Source organism: Diceros bicornis, chromosome 22 (genome assembly GCF_020826845.1).
Source record: "Diceros bicornis minor isolate mBicDic1 chromosome 22, mDicBic1.mat.cur, whole genome shotgun sequence".
Taxonomy (NCBI): Eukaryota; Metazoa; Chordata; class Mammalia; order Perissodactyla; family Rhinocerotidae; genus Diceros; species Diceros bicornis.
This window is the reverse complement of record NC_080761.1, coordinates 36,275,827-36,292,390: the sequence shown is the minus strand read 5'-3', so window position 1 is coordinate 36,292,390 and position 16,564 is coordinate 36,275,827. Positions and strand designations below refer to the sequence as shown.

The following is a 16,564-nucleotide window of genomic DNA, read 5'->3' as shown; positions in this document are numbered from 1 at the left end:
CCCTAAATGAATATAAAAACATGGGGCTTGTCTATACATAAGATAGATGTACGAATCATTGTCTCATTCTAGTGAACTGAGTCATTGCTCATAAGGTGAACTGAGTCATTGCTCATAAGGTAAACTGAGTCAAATGGTTTTTCAAGATTATAAAGGGGAAATTTTTATTTGCATATGAATTGTACCAAATATGTCCCTTAGGAAAATGGAGTATTTTAATAATTTTTAGGTAAAATATTTAACAGCTCCTAAATTCACTTGATGGCTAACACATAAAATAATGAATGGTTCCTCTGCTGGTGTTCTGCTTTCTGGTGAGTTTCACCCTTTGGTAGCTGGGTTGCTATTAGATTTCATTATGGAGTAAATCCGGGTGGTCTTGAGAACAACTTTGTGTCTCTGTGCTCTAAAATTATTGCTGTCTAATCATACCTCATTAGTATTTTGAAGATAATATAATGTTCATAAATGTTATGATATGTTAAAATAGTAATTATGAATTACAATATATGAAATAATTTTGATTAAGTGGCCCTCATATTTAAACAAACAAAAATACATAGCACATGGTTGCCTGTTTTGCCATTTCTTTCCCTCTGTCAGGCTGAACCAAGTGTTACTGCTTGCGATGCAGCTGTGGACCTCAGTTCGTTTAAAAACGTGCGATATCTGGAGCTTCCCAAGGTAAATCTGCTTTGAATTGGAATGACGTGATGTGAGTACCTTCACACCAGTGTGCTAATTCACTGGGTCTCAAAAGCGTGCTCTCCAAACCAGCAGCGTTAGCATCGCCTGGGATCTTGTTAGAAATGCAGGTGCTTGGGCCCACCTAGACCTACTGAAAGAGTAACTCTGGGGGTGGGCCCGCAGGTTGTGTTTTAATAAGCCTTTTTGGTGATTGTAATGCACACTAAAGTTTGAGAACCACTGTGCTAATTGATACTTTAGTAGGGACCCAGCTTTTCCTGCCTTTATGATTATCCCAAGGTATGGCATTTAGTAGTCTCTCCTTTGATTCATTTACCAAGGACCTGCTATGAAGGAAACAAAAAGAATGAAGAAACAAGAGTTATAGTCTTTGTCCTTCATAAAGCTGAAAGCTCAGATAACTAGAAGTTTCACTGATAGGCATCAGCGAGGTATTTACTTTTGAAAAGATCTGAACCTTAGGTTCAAACGACCACTTTAAAGAAGTGATGTGCTGAACAGAATCCTATAAATGCTTTCACGTGCTGCAGGCTGGTGGTGGAATGCAGGTGGAGAGTGGATAAACAAGAGTATCAGGAGAAAGAGCGGTGAGGTACTCAGGGAGAAGAGGAGGGAAGGAGGTAGAGTGGGGGGAAAGGGGGATATCTACATGAAATGCTGCAGGCAGAAAGAAGAGGCCGGTGGTCCCTCTGCCACTCTCCAGCTGACGCAGTGCAGCTTGGTGCTTAAGAGCCTGGGCTCCAGAGTCAGCCTGTGCACTTACCTTTCTGAACTAGGTGCTATAGAGGAATGTGAGAACCTGAAGAACTTCAGATTTTATTGCCCACGTGAAGCTTCCATTTATATGTAGATTTCAAACAAATCTCAAGCTCAGGTCACTGAAATGTATTTATTGATGAAAGCCAAAGTGACTAGGGGAGATTGTTCAAGAATCTTTTAAAATCAGCTCACAGAAGAGGCAATCAACCATGATTTTAAGTGTGGACTTTTAGAGCCACTTCTCTGGGCTTCAGTTTCCTTGTCTGTAAGAGGGGGGAAATAATAATACCTCTATATTAGAGATCTTTTTGTAAGGATTCAGTGAAAGAATTTATGTAAAGCCCTTAGCTCAGTGTAGGTTATTATTTTCATTAATATTTTTAATCATGAGGCTCTGAATGCTCCAGAGAATGTGTCCTTGAAAACAGGCTTTGAGGAAGCCACTGCTGAAAAGGACATGTTAAGTGATATATCTTACTATAAGCCTGTGTCCTCTGAGCCCCATTATTAGTCGACTCTGGGAACAAAACTCAAGAAAGCAAAGAAGGGAGAATTAACCAACCTTCTAACATTCATGCTTCATCTGAAATCCTTTGTCACTTATGGAATCCTGTATTTTTTAAAATTATGATTATTTGAAAAAATAATTTAATGGTAAAGTCACGTGTGTACATTATGTCATTTACTTCTTAGCAGCCCTGTGAGAGTGCTCTTATTTTCCTCACTTTGAACAGCTCCTATAACTCAAAATGGTAGAGCTAGAACTTAACCTCTGGTCTTCTACCTCCAAGTCCCGTTTTCCTCTCCCTGTTTCAACTTGCGATTGGGCCCTGTTTACCTTTCCAAACCCCTATATGTTCCTTATGAGGCTCCTCTACTTCATTCATGCTGATTTGAATCAGAGCCCATGGAGATTGTTAGGAGAATTCATGGCTCCTTGCCTTTGCTTATATCACTTGGGATGTCCTTCTGCTTTCTTTTAGCTTATCTAAATCCTACGTGACTCAAGACCTAGCTGAATCTCACCTCTGTGTATTTTGAAATATTCCTCCAATGTTCTGGCCTATATAATGCTTATTATTAATGTCTTCATTTATTTGTCATATAACCATGCATGGCCTAAGGGCATGCCTCTTGCGTTAAACTTTCATGTGAGTATATTTTCTATACATCTGAATTGCACATATGTTAAGAGAAGAAATTCTTAAACTTTCTATCCCATTATCTTATACAGTGTTGTGCACCATAGTTCATACTAAGTATTTGGGAGGGAAGAATGAATGAGTGCTTATATGCAGTGTATGCACAAGGGAAACAGTGTGGGATCAGGAGAGTCAGGAAGGAATGAATAGTTTTTGTACTGTTTCAGAATGGGAACTGTAGTAACAGGTTATTACTAGTTCTATTTTGACTCCTTAGAAACTCTCTTGACAGGTCGATTATCCTTTTTCATTTTAATTGTTTTTTTTAATGGGAAAATAGAAGTATAAACAGAAAGTTTATAATGTATATAATCTGAACCCTCAGTAACTGACTGAAATGCTAATTCAATTTATCAGACAAAATATTTTTGATTAAAGATTTATTTTCAGCACATTTTGCCCAAGGAAAGTACCTACACTTCAAAGCAGGTAATAACCTTACATGATTGTCAGAGAGATGTTTCATATCCATCCAGTTTTATATGGTGAAAGTCTTCAAATACATTTAAGAGTTTTTCTTCTTCTGAAATTTAGAGAATCTTCCAACTTCAAAATAGTTCTGCTGATAATAATAGTAGTTTGTTTAGCTTAGTCCCTTTTTCAATTCTTGTTTATTCTTTTCTAGCTGTTTAATTACACAACTGTTCCTCCATAAATATATTTCCTTAATTTGTTTCACATTCCCTCTGTGGTGGTATTTTAATAACTAGCTCAGAACAGCGTTTCTCAGATCTTCTGTTAAGGACTGTGTGTACTGTGACAGAAGTAAGGTGGGAAGTTGAGCAGTTAAATAAGAAGTTGCACACTCACACCCTGTTATCCTTACTTGTATGTCATCCTGCTTTTCTGATATCAATAAATTGTCTGTAGATGTGTATATACTTATTTATTTTGGTAGAATGCTAAGTGGGATTGGGGCATGTATAATATTGTATTTGCAGATGTATAGCTTATTGTTCCTTTTAGGACTCTTACCTGTTGCAAATTAAAAAAAAAAAAACTTACTCCATCAGGCTTAATCAAAGAAGGGGATTTATGGGCTCGGGTAACTGGTCAGCAATCTTCAAGGACAGTTGATCTCCTGTGATTAAATAGTGTCATGAAAAGCCAGTTCTTTCCCTCTCCCCGCATAGCCATCCACAGTGTCAGCTTTATCCCAAGGCTGGTCTTCCTCAGAGTTTTAGAATGGCTGCCAACCATAGTTGGGGTCATGTACTACTTCTTTCACATTAATTGGGGTTCAGAGGAGAGAGGACTGTCCCAAAATTCTGAGCACAAGTCCTGAGATTCGTCCTAATTGAACCAGTTCAGATCACATGCCTGCTCCTGAGCTAGGGACTGTGGCTGTGGGAATAGAATCGGACAATTGACTTAAGTCATTCAAACTCCGTCCTTGGAGTTACTTATCCATTGCTACATAACAAATGACCACAAAACTTAGCAACTTAAAACAATAGACATTTACTATCTCTTAGTTTCTCTGGGTCAGGAATTTGGGAGCAGTTTAGCTGGGTGATCTGGCTCAGACTCTCTAGTGTAGTTGCCAGCCAACTGCCAGCTAGGGCTGCAGTCATCTGAAGGCTGGCCAGGGGCTGGAGGATCCACCTCCAAGATGGTTGACTCAAATGGCTGTTGCTAAGAGTGTCCTCATGACATGGCAACTGGCTTCCCTCAGAGTGAGTGATCCAAGAGAAAGAGAAAGGAGGAAGCCCTGATGCCTTTTGTTGAGCTACTTGTGAAATTACACACCATCACTTCTGCTTTATTCTGTTTGTTACAGTCAAGTCAAAAAGTCCAGCCCACACTCAAGATTCCCTTCTTGAAGGGAGGAATATCAAATAGTTTGTGAACATGTGTTAAAACCACCACCCAAAACATAGGCAGAGAGAGAGAGTGTGTGTATGTGTGTGTGCGTGTGTGTGTGTGTGTGTGTGTGTCTGTCTGTGGTGTTTGATGCAGCAGGGGGTGGGGACCTGGATATTCTAATGAAAATCTTAGTGTGTGTACAAAGGAGTAAGATGAGAATGGGTGTTAGATAAACAACCAGCAAATGCCCACTGTACTAGTAAAGTACTTTCCTGACTACAGTTAAGTGAATAGACGATAATAGAAACAAATCTCAGGACTGAGTATATGCAGTCGTAGATATAGAGTATCACTTACTCAAACAAATATTTCTTTGTAGTAATCGGAAAGATCATTAGTGTGGGAAATCCCAAATAGAGGGTAACTAAATTATTTCCATTTGTTATTGGCATTGGGATTTTGTCAGTTTGGTAGCACGTTGACCTTCCTATTGATTGAGCCTAGTTCTTTGACCACTAGATCAGGGTTCAGAGTTTCAAAATCCTGGCAAGTTTAGAGAATTTATGTGAAGTAAATTTGATTATATCCTGTAGGGTTGTAAGTATAAGGAATGTAGGTGGAATAACCACACTTTTGTATAGTACATCAAGTTTTCATGCTGTTTCTTATTACACTTGATCCTCATAACAACTTGTGGTTGGACAAGTATTATTATTCCTTGCTTTAGTTTTTTAGATAAGAAAATTGAGGTTTAGAGATGTTATGTGGCATATCCAAATTTCTACAGCTAGGCAGAAAGTAAATTAGAACCGAGTTCTGCTCACCCCAAAAGCACAGTTTTTGTTTATACACCTGACTGATTGCCTGGAAAGAGAGCGGTGATAGAGAGAGGTGCACAGTGACAGTCTGAAAGTCGTCAAGCATTAATAATCTACCGTAGAAAAGCCACAATGTTGATAATCTTTAAAATGATGCAGCCTTACATCAAGGTCATAGTCATGATCCTAATGTCCGATGCCAAGCTTGGCTCTCACGTATACATTTCGGAGAAACCATGACAAGATTTCCTTTTCTCTCTTGCTTTATGTTTCCCTGGATAGAAACTATAATGAAAAAGGTTACTGGCTCCAACCAGAATGAAAATGTTCGAAACCCTATTTTAATTTTATTAACATAAACATTAAGGAAAAGTAAAAGCCAATATTATTGAACATTTGGTTTCGATAAAAGAAAATGGGGAAAATATAGACAAAGTAGGTATAGCTCTCTGGCGTTGGCAGGTTTTCAGTGCGGGTCTTTGGGCTCAGAGTTGAGAGCATTTTCGCTCTGCACCAAATCCAAACACAAGTCTCTGGAGAAGCAACTCTGAGTATTCAGCCCCAGAAAGGACTGAGCACGCAGCAATAATTGCTGTCTGTCAGCTAAAGGAAGGCAATAGAAAGGGATGAAGGGGCCAGTCTTGGTTGCTATTTCAAAGCTGTAGGCCAGAAAGAGGAAGCAGGAGGATGCTCTGATTGGTCTTGAATGACTGACTTAGTCAGCCAGTTACACAAAACTAAATTCACAAGTGTTGTACGTTCATTGAATTATTGAATGCGTTTCTGTTCTCTGGCTATTTTGCTCAAGTTACTAAAGATATGTTAATGGATATAATTACTAAAGATACTAGAGATATTAGACATATGGGAGGAATTAAAACATTTGAATATTTAATGGAGGGGAATTTATTCCCATTAAAAAAATTTGAAAATTTGCTAAGAGATGAAGAGATTTCTAATAGTGGACTTTAGAACCGTTTCAATTGCTTTTCTAACCCTTGGGTAGAAGATGACATTCGGAAGTTATGGCCACATACCTTTCCATTTGGATAAATTTAATCTGTTTCCAGTTTTCTTAGTGTTCTTGGTTTTATTCTCTAGGATCAAGGGGGTTTGGGTATTGCTATCAGTGAGGAAGATACACTCAGTGGAGTCATCATAAAGAGTCTCACAGAGCACGGGGTAGCAGCCAAGGTGAGGCTTTACTTTTCTCACTGTCATGAAGTGGTGGACAAGGGAATGATTTATGCAGAGTCACTCAGAATCTTCCATGTTTCCATTTAGGATGGACGGCTCAAAGTTGGAGATCAGATCTTGGCTATAGATGATGAAGTTGTTGTTGGCTATCCTGTTGAAAAGGTACTTTTCCAAAGGAAAGCAAATGGTACTGTGAACCCATGCTTGGGCATGGCTAAAGTGTGTGTTTGGGGGCCGGGGAGGGTGGTCAGTCATAGAGAATTAGAGCTATGTAACTATACTGGACACATATGTTTAGGGAAGAGAAGAGATTATTTGGCAGTTCTTCAATTTCTGTTTTATATTTTCCAGTCAAGGTGATGTTAAGGTATTTTCTGTTGCCTGGTAAATTCAGTCTTCAGTGATACATAACTGAATTTTTGATACATATCACTTCCATTTTCCCTTAGGAAAACTTGAAACTTCTAGACAAAGTTCAACTTAGTGTTAAGACTGAAAGGATAAGTTTTTAATGAATATTTGCTCCCATAAAGATCCACTATGTATAGTGCTTTATAAACAGATATTTTAAGACTCAGCCATTAAAGGTATAACTTTTATTGGGGTTAAACTTTTACTTGTGCCTGAGTTTTCTCCTCCTCAAAAGTTATCATACTTGCTAGGAGTCTCACTTGAGGCCTTTCATATGTAAGTGCTAGAAAAAAAGCTATGTTTCTCTTGAGATTTGAAGTGCAAATGTTTCCATTTCTACATTGGCCAGCAAGAAGCTTAAACCATTTTTTTATTCAGTTTTAATAATTGTATAAGTTGGATCCTTTAACCCATATGGCTATGTTCTCACTTTCCATTTGGCTTGATTCTTCTGTTGCACAGTTTTCTTTATCCTGCTTTTAACATAAGTTTCCATTTTATTAAAAGTGTTTGAGTAAGCTGTTCCAGATTCTCTGTAGAATCAGGAAGTGGGTAAAATACCCCATATATCTTCTAAGGTGGTAGGGATCCAGAGAAATGGATCAGATTAATTAGAAATGTAAAAAATTAGAAGCCCTATACTTATATGAGGAAGAATATGGTAGAACTAGACTTATAGGAGTAGAAATTAACTGTGGCCTTAATCGATATCAGGCAATCAGAGAAACTATAACCATTCTTTCTTGAGTCCTCAAGTCCGGACAAGGAAACAATTTGCCTGTGTCTCTTCTCTCAACCATGGATAGTTTTAGATTCCAACTTGAATAGTGACTTATTTGTGTAAGTATACTAATTTGCATTTGGATTTTATTTCCCCTCCACACCAATACCCTGCCAGTTTATTAGCCTTTTGAAAACAGCGAAGACGACAGTGAAACTTACCATTTGTGCTGAGAATCCAGATTCCCAGGCACATGCTTCAGCAGCTGGTACACCCAGTGGAGAAACGAAGAACAGCTCCCAGTCTCCGATGGTCCCACCGTCTGACTCCCCAGACCCAGAGCCCATCCGAAGTAAGGGCTGGTCTCTTGCGAGTTTTGCTTGTTTGGCACACTCCCACTTGGGAGCCACCTGCCTGTGTGTAGCTCACTATTTGAAAGGCTATACAGGGAACCCTTTGGTGAAAAGATGGTATCAGAGAGGGGCTCCTGAAGAAAGAGCACTGGACTGTCAGGCAGGTGACGTGTGTGCGGTCCCTCAACCAGCCGTAGGGTCCTAGGAACCCATCCACCCCCTCTGAGCCTCAGCTGCTTCGTCTTTACACAAAGGAGTGGTGCTCTGTGCTCTCCCGAGATCTTTTGCTAAGGGTACTGTGATTCCAGGTGTCTGACTAATGAATTAGAAACATCATTTGTACCTTTCTTTTTTATACTGAGCAAGTAATTTAACTTCTCTAAACTGCAAGTGTTCTAATCTGTAAAATGGATACAGTGATACCACTTCACTGGTGTAATCAGCGATGCCGGGCACAAGATACTCTTAAAAATGCTAGTCATTGCCACAGTGTACGTAGTTGATCTGAGTTCTGTGGTTTGGGTCTAATTGTAGATCCTGTCAAAGTAGAGGAAATGGTTATATGTGGACCAGGGGTGACACTTCATGTATCAGTAAAATGGCAGTCTGATGTATTGAGGCAAATTATTCCTTTGAGTTACTTTTTGAGAAAAATTACACTGGTGTTTAATAAAACAGTAAATTTCAAGCTTTGCAGCATTGAAAAAAAAACTACTTAAACACATTGGCTTTCTCTGCATTTGGGCAAAAAATTGTCTTTTGGCCTCCAAACTGAAACATTTAGTTCTTTTGACAAGTTTTTAAGGAAAGAGCAGTTTAAAACATTTGTAATATAGTTGGACAAAAAAGTCTTAAAGTAATACATATCTGATGAAAGTAATTCTTTATTTAGAAAGACTGGGTAATTCACTGAAGTGTTAAAAAATTTTATGGAAATTTTCTCATTTTTCAATTTTATGTTGATTCCTAAATAGCGATGTCTATAAAAATATGAAAAATGAAAACGTAACATTACAGAAAATATCTTACACCTGCTCTTACCATTTCAGGAACAGAAAAATAGTCTGTCTCTGGTTTCCTAAAAAGAGAGCCTCTTGTCTAAAGCTACTCTACCACGTGTCTCTGCTTTCCCAAAATAATGCTATTTGCTTTATGCTCTTTGGTATATCATAAAACATATGATAGGAAGACTATCATAAAACAAGGTTTGAAATTATATTCTCCTTGTTCTCTTATAACCTATTCTTATCTGTTAAATTTTGAGCATATATGCACCAGGATTTAATATCTGAGTTTATAAAACATCGAGTGAGACACAAGGAAAGAAATTGGGTCTCACTTGACATTTTATAAACTCAGATATTAAATCCAGGTGCGTATATACTTAGATGTGATTACATAAGAAGAGGTGCTCTAGGATAAGAAGAAAGGAAAACCAAAACAAAACCATAAAAAGCCCTGAAAGGCAGGCACCACGACCAGAATTACCAATGGGCTTTGCATTTTGTGGTCTTCCCTTCATAAGAAGTTTGTTTGGTCCAGTGAAATGTAGAACATCAACATGAAACTAGAGGTTCAATTCAGCTCTCTGTTCTTGTTCCTTTATACATATTATCTCTAGCACTTTTAAAAATACAGAATAGTGCAGAAAGTAATTTTGTGCCCACCACCCTAAATTAACAATGATGATTTAATTGTATTTGTTTGATGTTTTTTAATATAACTAAAAGATTAAGGTAAATTTGAAGTCTTCATTGTCCCCAATCTTGGGCCTGTTTCCCTGCTCCATTTCCCAAAGGCAACCAGTGTGGTGAGTTTGATGTATACGCCTTCTAATCAATTTTTATTTGTAATTTATTTCATTTTTAACGTATTTTTAGGTACAAGCAGGTCATCTACACCAGCGATCTTTGCTTCTGATCCTGCAACCTGCCCCATTATCCCAGGCTGCGAAACAACAATTGAGATATCCAAAGGGCGAACGGGGCTAGGCCTGAGCATCGTTGGGGGTTCTGACACACTGCTGGTGAGGACACACCCAGAGATACTTCAGATACACAGACACCCCTTCATGAAGATCATTATCAGGAGATTTCTATCAGTTTTATTAAATGAAATATAAAAGCTTAGAAAAATGTATCTTTCATTGTTATTTTAATTTGTATGGCAAATACTCACTTGGGTACTGGGCTTTTTATTTTGACTAAGCCAGTGCTGATTCAGTAAGATTCTGTTACACTGTTGGTTGTGACTTTTAGCTTCAAAATACTTCTGTCAGTTCACCAGTCCTTGTCATATTTTAATTTCCTCTTACTGACTGGATATGGTTGGATTTGATGCATATTGAGAGGAGTCTGAAAAATTGGATAATTTGGGGCCGGCCCCATGGTGTAGCGGTTAAGTGCGCGCACTCCACTGCTGGCGGTCTGGGTTCGGATCCCGGGCGCACACCGTTGCACCGCTTGTCAGGCCATGCTGAAGTGGTGTCCCATATAAAGTAGAGGAAGATGGGCATGGATGTTAGCCCAAGGCCAGTTTTCCTCAGCAAAAAGAGGAGGATCAGCATGAATGTTAGCTCAGGGCTGATCTTCCTCACATACACAAAAAAATTGGGTAATTTGTAGAGAAAATTTTCTAAATGTCAAAAATACTTTTAAAATCTGATTATTTCATTTGTCAATAGGAAAGCTGATGTATATCTGTTAATTTAATTTGCCGATAGGAAGGGTGATGTGTATGTATCTGTTAGATGTGTGTGTGTATGATTCATATATTTTATAATTTTTTCTTTAAACTTCCCTATCATTAGAAAGAAGTATAAGCTTATGTGAGCCTTTTAGCAAAAATTATGTTGTTACACTTTTCTTTGAATTTTGATGTGACTCACGTATGGATCCAGTGAGTGTATAACCCGCATTGCCATCTATAAAAGTGCATTGTGCTTTGACTCCATGTCAGCTCGCCATTCCTAGGGAGAATGGGATAAAGCATGGTGTGTTTTGTTTGGGCCCTTAGGGTGCCATTATTATCCATGAAGTTTATGAAGAAGGGGCAGCGTGTAAAGACGGAAGACTCTGGGCTGGAGATCAGATTTTAGAGGTACAGAATGCTGTGTATTTGACTTTTACAGTTAACAAAGAAAAGGCTACTCTGGAGAGGGTGGTTTTTGCTTGTTTGTTTCTTTGTTCCTTGCTCTCTCTCTTCCTCCTTCCTTCTCTCTCTCCCTCCTTTTTGCTCTCTCTCCTTTTTTCTCCCCCCTCCCTCTCTTTCTTCACTTTACTTATCTCACCTGGTTCCTCACAGTCAGTGTCCCATTGTACAGGTGAATGGAATTGACTTGAGGAAGGCCACCCATGATGAAGCAATAAATGTCCTGAGACAGACACCACAAAGAGTACGCCTGACGCTCTACAGAGATGAGGCCCCGTACAAAGAGGAGGATGTGTATGACACCCTCACCATTGAGTTGCAGAAGAAGCCAGGAAAAGGCCTGGGATTAAGTATTGTTGGTAAAAGGTATGACTGAAGAGGGCAAACCCAATGACCTTTTGGAAATGATTGAATTTAGATTCTTTAAAAGAGTACTAGCAGTAGTCGAAACTTGATCAACTGCTAGTGTTCTATAGGTAGCTATCGTTAGCCCACTTAGTAATGCAGCATCAAAAGACATTGGTTTTGAACTTTTTAACTAAGTGTTTTGTGGGATTTTGAAGGTACTAGACAAAAAGTCATTTGCTGTTTTTTTTTAGTACCTGCTGTGTGCCAGGAAATACATTAGGTTCTAGGTAACAGAGTTAAATAAGACATGGTTCCTGACCTCAAAAAACTCACAGTTTGGTAAAAGAGAATTGAATATATTCTTACAACAAAGGTATCTATTGATGAGTGACAGAAGTGTGATGTGGGGAAGCCACAGAGGCAAAGGATAAAGGGACCAAGTGACCCTATTTAAGGGAACTAGATTAGGGAAACGTCTCAAAAAAGAGGTGCCTGAGTTGAAGCTAAAAGTGATAACTGATGGTTGGGCTATCAAAGGGGAGTGGAGGCTAGTCTAGGCAGAAAGATCAGCGTGAACAAGAACGTGCCGTCAGAAGGGAACAGAAAGTGTAAAGTAAGAGGCCAGTGTGGTAGATTGGTGAATATACATAAATTCAGTACCTGATTTATTTAAATATTTGTATATAAGTAATATTTACAAACACATAATCCAGCAAGTTCCAACATCTTTATTCGAAAGATGGGAAAGCAGAGGATCAGATGGTGAAATGGCTCCTTTGAGGTCATGACCTTGGGAGGAATGAGTGATACAATTCAGCTTTCACTAAGCATTTCTACGTACAGTTATCTTTGTATCTCAACAAGAAGTTGTTGGGTTATTTACAGTTTTATGAAAGAAGGGCGAATTAGAATAAGATTAGTATTTGTTCATTTTGCATAAGTCTATGTTGTGTGAAAGTTAGATCCATAATGATTTCAAATAAAAGGCACCACTGCAATGGTACTTAAGTTTTGGGTAATGGGTGGTTTTAGTTTGAGATACACATCCATTATTTATTTTCCATACTGTTAATGTTGTTGGTAATAGCAACATATTTATGTAGCCACAAGTCAGTATTCATTGAAGGATGTGTTATGATGTAGAAAGAATAATAAATTGAGCACCTAAGGACTGACTCTTCAGTCCCATTTCTACCATTTCGTAGCTCTGTGACCCGTAAAATGAAAATAATGGTAGCCACTTCTACTCGCAGTATACAGTGGTCAAAGAGTAAACATGCTTATGTAAGATCTATTTAACCTGTGAAATACTCTGACATAAGCTATTATTAACCACAGAAAGTAATTCTAATAACGTTGCTGAAAACAATAAAACTTTTAAAGTAATAAAAAATAGAAGTCAAGTTTTCAGTGAAAATATGTTAGCTTTTCATTAAATAAGCATTGCCTTACTCATTAGAAAAAATAATGTTGAAATTCAAAATTTTGTTTGCAGAAATGATACTGGAGTATTTGTGTCAGATATTGTCAAAGGAGGAATTGCAGATGCTGATGGCAGACTGATGCAGGGGGACCAGATCCTGATGGTGAATGGAGAAGGTGTCCGTAATGCCACCCAGGAAGCTGTGGCTGCTTTGCTGAAGGTAAAAATCAAATGCCAGAAGTAATTTTGTGGAATAGTGTAGAAGAAAGAGAATTTCACTTTGGCCTACCACAGTCAAATAAGTACTGAATTCTCTTTATTTAAAATGTTATCTCAAATAAGACATATTTATAAGTAAAATCGTATTTCAGTGATAAATTTCTAAATAATAAACTGATAATCAGCTATTTATTATGTTGTTTTATATATAGCAGTAGTAAGAATTATGAACCAAGTATGTGACCTTAGTAAATCTTTTGTCTTAAGATGAACATTGTTTGGGCCAGCCCGGTGGCGCAAGTGGTTAAGTGCGCGCCCTCCGCTGTGGCGGCCCAGGGTTCACCGGTTCGGGCCCCGGGAGAGCACCGACGCACCGCTTGGCAAGCCATGCTGTGGCGGCCTCCCATATAAAGGGGAGGAAGATGGGCATGGATGTTAGCCCAGGGCCAGTCTTCCTCAGCAAAAAGAGGAGGATTGGCAGATGTTAGCTCAGGGCTGATCCTTCTCACAAGAAAAAAAAAAAAGATGAATATTGTTTGGATCTTTTCTCGAAAGAAAAACGCATATTCAGACCACAAAGGAGAAAGAAAAAATCTTAACATCAGTTCCCCCGTATTGATATTTGGATTTATTCTCATGACCTCTGGCATAAGTGAAGACTCTCACCCTGGGCTCTTTGAAAAGTGACTTGAGTGAAATGCTCCATGTGGGAGATGGAAGGAGATAGGAAGGGTGCCCACAGCACCACTGGAGATGGGATCATGCTTTCTGGACTGTCCTGTCCCAGGCCCTTCCGTAACCCTTTCCTAGGCACACTAAATTTGATGTCCTTATATTTCCTTAGAGAGGAGGAATGTGGGAGAAAGATTTTACCCTCTTTGAACCACAAAAGATTTGGTCCAAATCTTATTTTGACTCAAAACTGTTGAACCATTTAAAGTTGCACAGTTAAAAGTCGAGGTTGGATGGGTCATCCTTATGAAGCGAAGGTAATTTAATGCAGATTGACCTGGCACTACCTTCGTTAGGAATTATCTCAACCATTATAAGGCCCCCATCCCTGGGTATCATTCTAGGCTTAAGTACATTTCACATTATGAAATCATTTTCCTCCAAAGAAAACTCGCCATGAAGAATCATTTTCTGATTGGAAAGGCAGAGCCAGTCTCATTTTAAAAAGAAATTGTAAAATACAGAATAGTCACTTAAAAATACAACTCTTGAGGGGCTGGTCCGGTGGCATACTGGTTAAGTTTACGCACTCCGCCTCAGCAGCCCAGGGTTTGCAGGTTCGGATCCCAGGTGCGCACACATGTACCACTTGTCAAGCCACGCTGTGGCAGGCGTCCCACGTATAAAGTAGAGGAAGATGGGCACAGATGTTAGCCCAGGGCCAATCTTCCCTAGCAAAAAAAGAGGAGGATTGGCAACAGATGTTAGCTCAGGGCTAATCTTCCTCACCAAAAAAAAAAAAAAATACAACTCTTGGGACTCTAGGCATATTTCCTATGGGAATATTCCAATTTCTAGAGGAGATTTGTGTTCCTACCAGTAAATACAACAGTGCTTATCTCAGTGTTGCTCTTTACCTAACACATGTTTTTATGACCTGAAGTATATATATGGTTCAGCGTTGACTAGAAAACGGTCACCATCTGTAGCCATGTCATGCGGTACATGTTAAATAACATGAACCTTCATGTGCTGTCATGAAGGTCTCAGTAGAGCTGTCAAAGGTCTCAGATGCTAGTGGGATCCTCTTCAGGGGCTGGGCTTCATGGAGCGATTTTCCAGTGAGCCTTTTGTTATTTACCACTGTGGTTTAGATAAGATCTGGTATGTGAATAGGTGTATCAGTTTAGTTATTAGTAAATCACACTTAAAATCTATCATTTATTAGAGTTATCAATTTTCAAAAAATAATTAGAATTTTTTAAGACGAAGTAACTTCCTTTTGGAGATAAATTAAAAATGATTGTTAAGTTTATAAGATAGATATATCTCAAAGAGAGAGAAGGAAACATCCATAAAATAACAACTTTCAAACCAGTTAACCCACCATTTAAAAAACCAGTTTGGCAGTATATAATAAGAGCCTTAAATGTTTGTATAACTTTGCTGTTTGTAGCTGCTGCTACTTGTCATTGTTTTGATTTAGTAATTCTTCATTTAAAAAATCTTGCCGGGGCCGGCCTGGTGGTACAGGTGGTTAAGTGCACGCGTTCTGCTGCGGCGGCCCAGGGTTTGCCAGTTCGGATCCCGGGCGCACACCGACGCACTGCTTGGCAAGCTATGCTGTGGCGGCGTCCCATATAAAGTGGAGGAAGATGGGCACAGATGTTAGCCCAGGGCCAATCTTCCTCAGCAAAAAAAAGAGGAGGATTGGCAGATGTTAGCACAGGGCTGATCTCCTCACACACAAAAAAAAATCTTGCATAAATAATCCTCAATACACAAAAAACTTCATGTACTTAAGGTTCACTGCAGTGTTATTTGTAATAATAGAAAAACTGGAAGTGACACAGTTGACAAAACTATATAAATCTTGATAAATATAGCAAAGATGGATGGCAAACACATTTGTTTAAAATGATGTTCATGGTAACTACATTAACATGGAAAAACGTATCAGCAGAGAATGTAAGACAAAATTATATTTACAGGATAGAAACAACTATGTAAAATAAAATCTTAAGATTTAAGTGTTTTAATAATAATTATGAGGTGATTTTTGGAATTATAGAATCCTTTATGTTCCTTTTTTCATTTTATTTTCAGAATTTTCTTTTGAGGATGAATTGCTTTTGTAATAGATTAACTTTAAAAAATTTTATAATAATAGATACCCTTGAACTTTGAAAGAGATAGGTTTCAGGTAGATGCAAGAGGTATAACTTTACATAGTGAATAATTAATGTATGAAATTTGTTAACCTCTGCAGTTATGTAAGCTAGAAATATAAAGAGGTTCAAGAAGGGTTTGAAAAGTTCCTGGCCATCCAAAAAAGCCAGACAAGCAAACAAACAACTGATAGATATTGCAGGTCAGGTTTTGACCTTTCAGAATTTGATTCATGATCAACACCTTTAAGAGTAACACATCCCTTGGTACCCCTATCAGAAGCAGCATAATCATATCAGTGCCCAATATTTATGTAAATATACTTTGCACCAGACACTGTCGTAAGCATTGTACATGGATTCTCTTACTTATCACAACAACCTAGAATAGTCTGCATTTTAAAAATGCAGAGTACAACACTTGTCAAGGTAGACATCTGTTAAGGTCACACAACTAGTAAATCACATAGTTGGGATTTAAACCAGTGTGTCTCACTCCAGAAGCCCAGGATCTCACACGCCTCATTGTGCTACTTCCACATTACACTGTGTGGCATTTCTTGCATGCCTATGATTTATTCGTAAAGGGCCACACGGAAAATGTCTTCA

The 16,564-nt window shown here is 38.5% G+C and overlaps 1 protein-coding gene across 7 annotated transcripts in view; it reads left to right on the top strand.

The window, feature by feature from the left end:
- Window positions 1–16,564, top strand: part of MPDZ (multiple PDZ domain crumbs cell polarity complex component) — a 158,636-nt gene that overhangs the window by 132,414 nt on the left and 9,658 nt on the right. For all 7 annotated transcript variants that reach the window (XM_058565797.1, XM_058565802.1, XM_058565803.1 and 4 more), the window contains 8 exons: window positions 604–684; window positions 6,395–6,487; window positions 6,578–6,652; window positions 7,800–7,974; window positions 9,856–10,001; window positions 10,991–11,074; window positions 11,298–11,491; window positions 12,969–13,116. In XM_058565797.1, the coding sequence (XP_058421780.1) occupies window positions 604–684; window positions 6,395–6,487; window positions 6,578–6,652; window positions 7,800–7,974; window positions 9,856–10,001; window positions 10,991–11,074; window positions 11,298–11,491; window positions 12,969–13,116 (996 nt within the window). The remainder of the gene's footprint in view (window positions 1–603; window positions 685–6,394; window positions 6,488–6,577; window positions 6,653–7,799; window positions 7,975–9,855; window positions 10,002–10,990; window positions 11,075–11,297; window positions 11,492–12,968; window positions 13,117–16,564) is intronic.